The 9,725-nt window shown below is 42.9% G+C and overlaps 1 protein-coding gene across 10 annotated transcripts in view; it reads right to left on the bottom strand.

Annotated features, from left to right (window-relative positions):
- The window catches only part of LOC143412956 (uncharacterized), a 15,889-nt gene extending 8,933 nt beyond the window's left edge, over nucleotides 1-6,956 (bottom strand). For 5 of the 10 annotated variants that reach the window (XM_076874924.1, XM_076874918.1, XM_076874921.1 and 2 more), the window contains exons 1-4: nucleotides 5,353-6,956; nucleotides 3,985-4,116; nucleotides 3,823-3,900; nucleotides 320-558 (exon numbers count right to left, since the gene is read on the bottom strand). In XM_076874924.1, the coding sequence (XP_076731039.1) occupies nucleotides 320-558; nucleotides 3,823-3,900; nucleotides 3,985-4,073 (406 nt within the window). In that variant the 5' untranslated portion in view covers nucleotides 4,074-4,116; nucleotides 5,353-6,956. Of the gene's footprint in view, nucleotides 559-3,822; nucleotides 3,901-3,984; nucleotides 4,117-5,352 lie in introns of all 10 variants that reach the window. The other 5 variants (XM_076874922.1, XM_076874920.1, XM_076874925.1 and 2 more) reach the window with 3 other exon arrangements.
- Nucleotides 6,957-9,725: the final 2,769 nt, after the last annotated feature.

Below are 9,725 nucleotides of genomic sequence, written 5' to 3' on the forward strand. Positions count from 1 at the left end.
CGGTTTTCGATACCCATCCCTAGCTGTTGGACTCATGAACAATAACCGTATGACTATTCGCACCACTAACACATGACCCTATACTGTATTCTCTGCATCCGTTCCATTTTTGCACTGACCATCACCTGCGCACATGTATACATCAATCTGCTTAGCACTTTATATTTTTATGTTTATTTAAGCGTTGTCTGACAGTATGTTTTGCACTAAGTACCGCAGCAATTTCCTAATGTTGTAAACCTGCTCAACATTTGGCAATAAAACCCTTTCTGATTCTGATTGTGTCAGCAGTGTTTGATGTTTTTTTTCTCTTACTGACCTTCTGTCAGCCTCCCTAAAATTGACCTCGCCACCTCCATCACATTGTCTGAATGCACCTGCACCATCACTTCTACTGTTTTCAGTCTGTCTGCATTCTCCAGCTGGCACTTATAGATTTTAGGGAAGTCAGCTCCAGGTTCATACTGCAGGTAAAAGTGGAAAAGCTTCAGGTCCTCTTCTCCCAATTTCTTCAACATTTCCAGGAGCTGCACAGGTGAGGGCTTCTCCATCTTTGATCTGTTAAACATGATATCATGTGAACAGTCAGTCTCATCACATCTACTTTTTACTAATTTAATATATTTCACAGCAGATTACATGTTTGATTATTTAAGATTTACTTAGGATTGATTTTTTTTCTGGATGGATTCTTCTGTGATGGGAATAACATCACAAACTGCATGATAAAGAATCAATAATGAGACCTGATGTCTGTGAAGGTTCTCATGAGACCTGATACAATAAGAACTGACCCCAAAACACCAAAGGATCATTAAAAGAGAATTGTGCAGAACTAAGTGTAACATGTAACTTTAACTCTAACACTGCTGTTAAAATGTAAATGAAATAAAAACTGATTGAACTGATCAACGTGTCAACAGAATACAAAGAGAGCTTACAGACTTTAGAAAACTGTTTAAAATCAGCTGAGTGAATAAAAATGTAATATGAATTTAAATAAAGAAAATAAAAGCAGAAGACTCCAGAAAAAAAATGAAGGTTCTCAGTCATCCAGGTCATTGTAGTCTAAGGAGCTTGAAAAGAAAACCATCTGGACTTTAAGTTGCTTGAAGATGTTTCACCTCTCATCCAAGAAGCTTCTTCAGTTCAAGATGGTGGAAAGTCCCAGATTTAAACCCAGTGGGAGTATCCCACTGAGAGGGACAATAGGCCCCCTAATGATCCTCTACCTAATCACATGAGCCAAGGTGTGAAAACGGGTGTGGGTCACAATCAGCCAAGGTTTCAGTTTCCTGATTTTAGATGGCCCTCAATTAGCCCTATCAAGAGTTATTCTTGAGCCTGTTTAACATGAGGTTTCTAAATCAGGAATCTGGTACCAAGGAATTCATTATAATAACAGTTACAATATAATTATCTGATGACGGGTTAACTCTGGTTCTTGGAGATATTCTCAGGCTCCTGTTGAATCTAATGAGCTAGTTCGCCTCTGTCAGAGCAGACAAACACACAGCTGAGCTTAAACTTTGGCCACTGAGGGCTGCACTCACAGACTGGAGCTGATCACTCGCTCTAAAACACAAACACCAGTTTCACACAAATCCTAATAACTAATAAATATCAGGTGGAAATGTCTCACACTCATTAACAGTGTTGGGACTAACGCGTTATTAAGTAACGCGTTACAGTAACTACGTTATTATTGTGGTAACGAGCACGGTAACTAGTTATTATGCCAAAATCAGGAACGCGTTAGTCGTTACTGGGATTTAGATAGGGTCGTTACTCGTTACTTCGTGTGGTGGCTATCGCGGAGCTTCCACAGATTCAGTAACATTAGCAAGTGGTGGAGGCCAGCAGGTGGATGAGAGAAAGCAACACGTTCTCGGGCTGGAGAAAGGGGACGCAGAAGGAAAAGAGACCCGAGGCGGCCGCCGGTCCAAGTGTGAACTGAACTTCAGGTAAGAAGTTATGACCTGCAGTCTCTCTGGGTCAGATATAAACCAAGTTTAGGTGGAGTTTATTTTCGTTATGCTGACTTTTTCCATACTGCGTGCTAGCTAGCATGACGGAGTTTCTATACAGCTGGGTGGGTGCTATGAAGTTAATGATGTTGAACTTTATTTTGTTCATAAGTTATTAGAGTTGTCAACCGTCCCGTCTGGTATTCAGAGAAAATATTACGCGTTTCTTATTGAGGTGAAAAGGAACAGTTTGTCCCGTAATTCAGCTACAATGAAAAAGGCACAAAGCTGGAGTTATTCTGTCTTTATGCTGCACAGCTGCCTCTTCTTCTCTCATTCTCCCCCCTCCCTCTCCCGTTTCTACTTCAATCATGAAAACTGATCAATGATCAGCTGATCGGCTCTCTTGTTTGTTTATCGCCCACTTTGCGCCGAAAGAGGAAACCAGCGGATGTCGCGCTAAACAACAGCAGCACGTTTAAGCTTGATCAGCTGTTGTTAGAATTTATTTAATATTAATTTCTAGTATCAGCTGATGTTTGCTGGAGCCACAGCTGCAAAAAAGCTGCTGGTCATGATATCGGTTTGTATATCTGGTGAGAGGGAAACATGAAGATGAAACCAGGAGATGTCCTTACTGAATCATCAGAGCTGTGATGGAGAAACAGGTTTACCTTTTAGGTGACATGAATGAGTTGAAGAGAAGTTATGAACTGTTTCTGAGAGACAAATAACACCAGGATCCTTTTTTAGGTAGCTGACAGCTGGTAACTGTGCAGGTGCGGATCTAGCAAAGTTTTGCCAGGGGGGCCAGGTAGGGCATTAACAGGGAGAGGTGGGCTCAAAGAAATACTTTTCTATCTTATTCTCATTTAAAATGTCTAGCTTTTAAAAAATAATTATCTGAATCTTACAACAAACGATTGATAGATTGATGCATATATACCATCAAAACAGTGTACATCACTGTCACAACAGCGTTTGTTTTCATTCAAAGGCTTTATAATTTTTCCTATAATGGTGGGCCAGTCTCTAGTCAAAATGTCTGGGCCAATTTTCTGTCCCAGTCCAGCCATGTATGCAGCTCATCTGCAGTCTGGTGTTACCTACATCTTCCTATTCAGAAGGCAGAATTTCCGAGTTCTGAGTACAATCAAAGCACCACGACTGCAGTTTTTGTGTTGGATGTAAAAGGCGCACATGACGCTGTGACGTAGGCTAGAATCATGGCAGCAGTCAATGACGGTCCAGGCGTGGGATTTCTCTCGTGGAAATATGCACATTATCTTTTCCTTTCTATTGGTAGGTGGCACAGTGCACTTGTGGCAAGTAAACAAGCTAGAAGACTGGCAAAGTTATGGAAGCAACACATTAACAAGAGAATTCTGAGTAAAACCAAAGTTACTTTCCCTAGTAACTAGTTACTTTGAAAGTAACGAGTAACTTGAAGTAACTGAGTTACTTTTGAGAGAAGTAACTAGTAATGTAACTAAGTTACTATTTTAAAGTAACTTACCCAACACTGCTCATTAAACTATTCATCCTTGTCCATCCAGCAACACCTGAAACATCTGAGTGAAAGTTCCTCCCTACACTGTGTTTGAAGCAAAGCACAAAGGAGACACCTGCTGGAGCAGCTGGAGTCCTGCAGACACTCAGCCTCTTCACTACACAAACACCTCCCACAACATCCACCCTATACACTCTGACTGCTGTGTTTGTGGAAACACTCAAACACCCATTGCTTCACATATGACCATAGAAATGTGTGTGAAAAGGAGGTGAGCTGACATTAAACACGATGGAGGATTTATTCACAAACACTGAGTCACAACAACATTTAGACACATATTACCTCTCTGCAGGAGGACCACCGCCCTTTAACTTGTCACTCTGTAAGGACACAGAGCTGGGTGGAGGTCCAGGCTGGTTCCTGTGAATAATGATGGAGCAGTGATGTGAGTGCTGAGCTGTGACGTGGAGAAGGGTCATGGACAGTTAGAGTTGGTCATCTCACCTCTGAGCTTTGGTCTGGCTCTCATGTTCCCCACACAGAGTGGTTTTAGAGGGAGGGACTCCCTCCTCTCTGTCCTCACACTGATCCATGCTGCTCAATTCACATCAGCTCACACACACTTTCTACCTTCACCTGCAGAGGAAACACAAATCATTCATGTGCACATCAACTGAAATCCTCCTTTCCATCATGTGTGCTGTCCAAATATCAGCTGCTTCTTTCCTGCTTCATCTCAGTGTCAGCTGAGAGAATGACAAACCCACTATGTGTCAACATTTGATGGATGATGAAATGTGAAATGATACTGACCTAAATCTGTCCTAACGATAATGAGAAGCTTTGATGAGTTGTGACTCTCTGAGGTGTTACTAGGATGTAGAAGCACTGGAGCGCATCCCTGAAATCTTTGCTATTTTCACTTGATAACAGCAGCTGTTTAAAGTTATTGAGAGTATTTGACAGTAAAGTGAATGTAAATGTGAGACACTGTGTGCTCACAGCTAAAGGCTGCAGTCAGCTGTGTTAGAGCCTCTTTCACACAATGATCCTTTAATAAACACTCCATGAGCTCCATGTTGATGAAGCAGTCACGTGTGAGCTTGTGTGCTGACATGTTGACAGTGTGACTTCAGCTTTTACAGGCTTCCTGTTTCATATTACACTTCCTCCTCACAGTCAGCCTCATTTCACAGCTGTAACTAAATTTCCTGAAGAAAATCCACAAACAGCTGAAAGTGAAGCATCACTTCCTGTATGAGGCGCCAACAGTCTTTTTACATGTCATGTCTAAGTTACATCTGGAATAAATCATCATTTACAAAGGCTGCTGCTCTATAGCAGCAGACAGAGAGCTCTCTGTAACCATCTGACCATCCACTACCTCTGTGCTGCAGCTCTCATTCACACAGGGCTCAATTGCATTTTTAACTTGTGTCTTTAAGAGCTCTGAGCGTTAGCATGCTGTCTGCTTAGCTTAGCGTTATTATGCTGTGTGGCTAGCTTAGCATCAGAGCACTGCAGGTGTCTCGTGTGTAAATATTAATCGGTAAAGGTCCTCTATGGACTCTGTGAACTCAAAAAGTACAAACTATAAGAACACAAACAAGAACGTAGCTCAGAGTGGCGGACACACTCGCCTCGTTGGTCCAGCTGTGAGTCCGTTACCGTGAACTATGGAGCGGCAGATTTGTGCCGGAACTAAGCTGCACACAGCTGATGTTAGCCAGGAAACATTACACACTGACTTTAATGGAGAGACCGGAAAAACAAACACAGACAGTTTGTTGTGTAAAGAAATCAAACATGAGCTGAACAAAAAGTAAAGTTCTTAAAGAAAAACTGTTAAAGGAGGAAACAAAGCAAACTTACAGTTTCTTCACACACCAACAACAAGCTCCACTCCACACCTGGGGCCCGTTCTTCGTACGTCGCTTACTACATCCAAGATCAAATGACACATCCAAGATCAAATCATCGCGCTAACCGTGAGCTCGCTAATCCGGTTCCCCGAACACACCTGCTGTTGACGATTACTACAGCTGGACGCAGTAATGTGACATCACTGGGTGTCGTAAAAGGGGCTACGCATCGATAGTAGAAACATTGATCGGCAACCCTCTGATTGGTCGGCGAAAATGTCGACGGAGCGCGCTCGGCTCGGTATTTTTCGGCAGCAGAGCAAGAACTCTTGAGTGAGGGATTTCAGGAGTTTCAGAGTTTAATCAGAACGCAAGGGAACACTGCAAAGGCTGCAAAAGCAAGGAGCGAGGGCTGGCAGGAAGTTGCTGACAAATTAAACTCGTAAGTAACAATAATAATGGAGTGGATTGATATAGCGCTTTTCAAGGCACCCAAAGCGCTGTACAATGCCACTATTCAGTCACTCTCACATTCACACACTGGGGGAGGCAGCTACAGTTGTAGCCACAGCTGCCCTGGGGCAGACTGACAGAAGCCAGGCTGCCATATCGCGCCATCGGCCCCTCTGGCCAACACCAGTAGGCGGTAGGGTAGATTTATTATATTACACTATATTATCCAATATTATATTACATTATATTATAATATGTTATATTTTATCCTCTGTCACATTAGAGCCACGACAGGACCCACTAGAACATGGGAACAGGTAAAAGTGAAATATAAGAATATTCTACAGAATGGTAATATTTATCACTTATATTGCTTTTAGTCTCTTGGAAAGAGACCCTGGAATAATCTGTTTGTTTATAACAGCAACCAAGAAAAGGGCAGAGCAACAAAAGACAGGTGGTGGTCCTGCACCCCCTCGTCAACAAGTTGGTTAAGTAAATAATACCCTCACGGGAAAATCGATATCTCTCTATGAGCACACTGTCGCGCTGAGCTAAAGGATCCTGTCTGTCCCGCAATATACGCTGAATTCTGAGGACTCTCCTTATCAATCTTGCACCTTCCGCAATGGGTGGCTCGCGTATACGGACAGGACATGGCTGCGACAGACTTCCCAAATCCACCTTCGCTTTTATAGCCGTGGTCTCTCATCTTGATTACACGAAGTAATTTACAATTGCTACTCTGAAATATGAATTAAATCTGTAATAATCACATACATGTAATAGAATGTTAATAGTACATTTCCCTTTTTTAGGAAATGACCTGTGTGAAATCAATAAATGGATCAGGTGCTGCATTGTCTTTAGTTACATTGATGTTATTTATTTATGGTGAAACAGTGGTGGAATATCGCTGTTGCTTTCGTATGAATGACGCGGACATACCTGCGTGGCCGCGATCTAATCCTGTTTACATAAAGTAAACCTGCTCCCGAGCAGGTTTACGCTTACGGCTCTGTTGCTATGACAGCAAGTCCCGGATGAGCTTCGGGGAACCGACTGATCCAGGATCACGCGAAATCGTCAACAATCTAATCCGGCTAACCTACTTAGCGAGGTACGAAGAACGGGCCCCTGGACACTAAACACTGACACACAGGTGAGCTGTTTCCTGGAAGGAGGCGGGACTTCACCTGTGCTGAGCTTCAGTGGGAGGGGCTCAGCTCTGTGTGTGCTGATGTGTTAACTTAAAAAATATGCCGTCTGACTGCTCAGACTGAGTCAGAGTAAAGTTCACATGCTGACGTGTGGAGACATGAAACCTTGCAGACTCCCATCTCTGCAGGACCTGTACACCTCCAGGACACTGCGGCGTGCAGCCCGGATCTCAGCTGACCCTTCCCACCCTGGACACAGTCTGTTTGACCTGCTCCCCTCAGGCAGGAGGCTCCGGTCCATTCGCACCAGAACCTCTCGCCACAAGAACAGTTTCTTCCCCTCTGCTGTTGGACACATGAACAATAACCACATGACTGTCCCCGCCACTCACACATGACCCTACGCTGTGTCACTGCATCATTTCATGTCTGGCACTGATCACCACCTGCACTCATGTATATATCCTTCTACGTAGCACTCTTAATTCTTATTCTCATGTATATATCTAATGTATATCTCATGCACATATCTTTCTTTCTACATAGCACTTTAATTCTTATTGTTTGCACTGAAGCACCGCAGCAAATTCCTAATGTTGTAAACCTCAACATCTGGCAATAAACCCATTCTGATTCTGATTCTGATTCTGATTCTGATTGTTGTAGCTGCAGGTGTGAACACACTGATCCCAGATCAGCTCTGCTGTATTTGTAACATGAACATTTCTGCTGCAAAGCTTCAAATGTTCAGCATGTTTCTCTGTTTCCAGTCTGTAGATCCAGTCACACTTTCTACCTTCACCTGTGCAATAAAGACTGAGAGCAGAGCTGAAACCAACCATCCAATCAGTGAGCAGCATCAACACCTGAGCTTCATTCAGACTCTTTTATTGAAGATGTTGTTGGTACAAAGTTCATCTGCTGCTCACATGAATCCATGAAAGATTTATTTCACTGAATGTTTCTTCAAAGCTCATTTCAACCTGTTGAAGTCATGAATGAAAGTGCAGACTGAGAGTGGATCACATGATGTTTAAGGTGTGTCATGTGACATGTTCAGTATTGTCACACATGTCTAGATTGTCCCTGATATCATAACTGCTCAAACACTGATGATTATATTTGAAGAATTATTCCTGATGGCAGCAAAGTTTGAATGGAGCTCTCTGTCTGTGCTGATTTGTCGCCCTCTGGAGGTCAAAACACAAACTGCATGATGTCACTGTAACCACCACAGTGAGCATCAGTGATGCTGATAGTGTGTTCATCACAGACGTTGAGGCTTCATGTTGACATGAATCAAAGTGAAAGCAGAGAAACTGTGTCAGTGTCAGGTTTCATCAGTATTTCAATGTTGTTTCAACATTGGTTTTGTGTTGACATTTCAATCCTGACGATTCTGATGGTTCAGATGGAAAATCAACATCTGTTCAATGTCTCCTTGCTATCTGGGAACTCATCTAATTGCGATATGCGTATTATGAGCTCGGACAACTTTGCTTTCCTTTGATTCGCCTCAAAACCAGCATAAGATATAATATGTCCCCTGATAAAAGCCTTAAACGTTTCCCACAAAATGGAGGGTGATATTCCGGGTGTAATGTTTGTCTCTATAAATAAGTCTATCTTGGAATTCACAAATGTGATGAACTTATCATCTGACAGCAAGCGTGTATTCAAACGCCATGGAGCTGGTGGAGAACTTTAGCCCACTGCCAAATCTAGAGTCAACGGAGCATGATCTGAAATGACAATAACACTATGAGAGCAAGAGCGAATCTGTGAAGTAAGTCGACTGTCCAGTAGAAAGTAATCAATACGAGTGTATGTATGATGAACAGGGGAGAAAAAGGTGTACTCTCTACGTGTGGGGTTGAGAAAACGCCCGGCATCAATAACAGAAAATTCTTCAAGGAACATATTAATAATTTTGGAAGAGTTGGATTGCCTACCAGGCTTATTTGAGGATCTATCCAGCGGCCCGAGCCAACAATTAAAATCGCCACCAAAAACCAAATAGTGGGAAGACAAGTCAGGAATTTTAATGAAAAAAGTGCTAAAAAAAATTTGGATCGTCCCAATTGGGAGCATAGACACTGACAAAAATGAATTTAGTGTTCAAAATACTACCACTCACAATAATGAATCTACCATTCTGGTCCGCTATAACATTAGAAGAAACAAATGGCACTGATTTGTGTATTAAAATAGCAGCACCACGAACTTTGGATTTAAATGTAGAGTGATAGAGTTGGCCCACCCACCCCTTATGAAGTCTAAAATGATCTGAAATTTTTAGGTGTGTTTCTTGTAAAAACACAACCTGGGCGCCCAAAAATTGCAAATAATGGAGGACCTTGCTCCTTTTAATCAATCAATCTTTATTTATAAAGCACTTTTCATACAAAAAAAATGTAGCACAAAGTGCTTTACATAGTTAAAAGCAGCCCACCCCACCCTCCAATTCACTCCCCACACTCTCATTAACATAATTGATGTGAATACACACATATCCCCCCCCCCCCCCCCCCCCCCCCCCCCCCACACACACACACACACACACACATGCGCACACTTAAAGAGTAAAAATTGGGCTGGGTTCACATGAGCCAAGTGAGGAAAGACTATAACAGGGAGCCGTCTGCACCGGGAGCCGGTCACAGACCGCAGCCTCCAGGCTGGGCACACAGCAGGAGGGAGGCAAAGGAGCCCCCCAGCCAGGCTGAGAGGACCCCCAGAGACCCAGCAGCCACGGTCGATCACATCCCCG

The sequence above is a fragment of the Maylandia zebra genome, linkage group LG16 (genome assembly GCF_041146795.1).
Source record: "Maylandia zebra isolate NMK-2024a linkage group LG16, Mzebra_GT3a, whole genome shotgun sequence".
NCBI classification, from domain to species: Eukaryota; Metazoa; Chordata; class Actinopteri; order Cichliformes; family Cichlidae; genus Maylandia; species Maylandia zebra.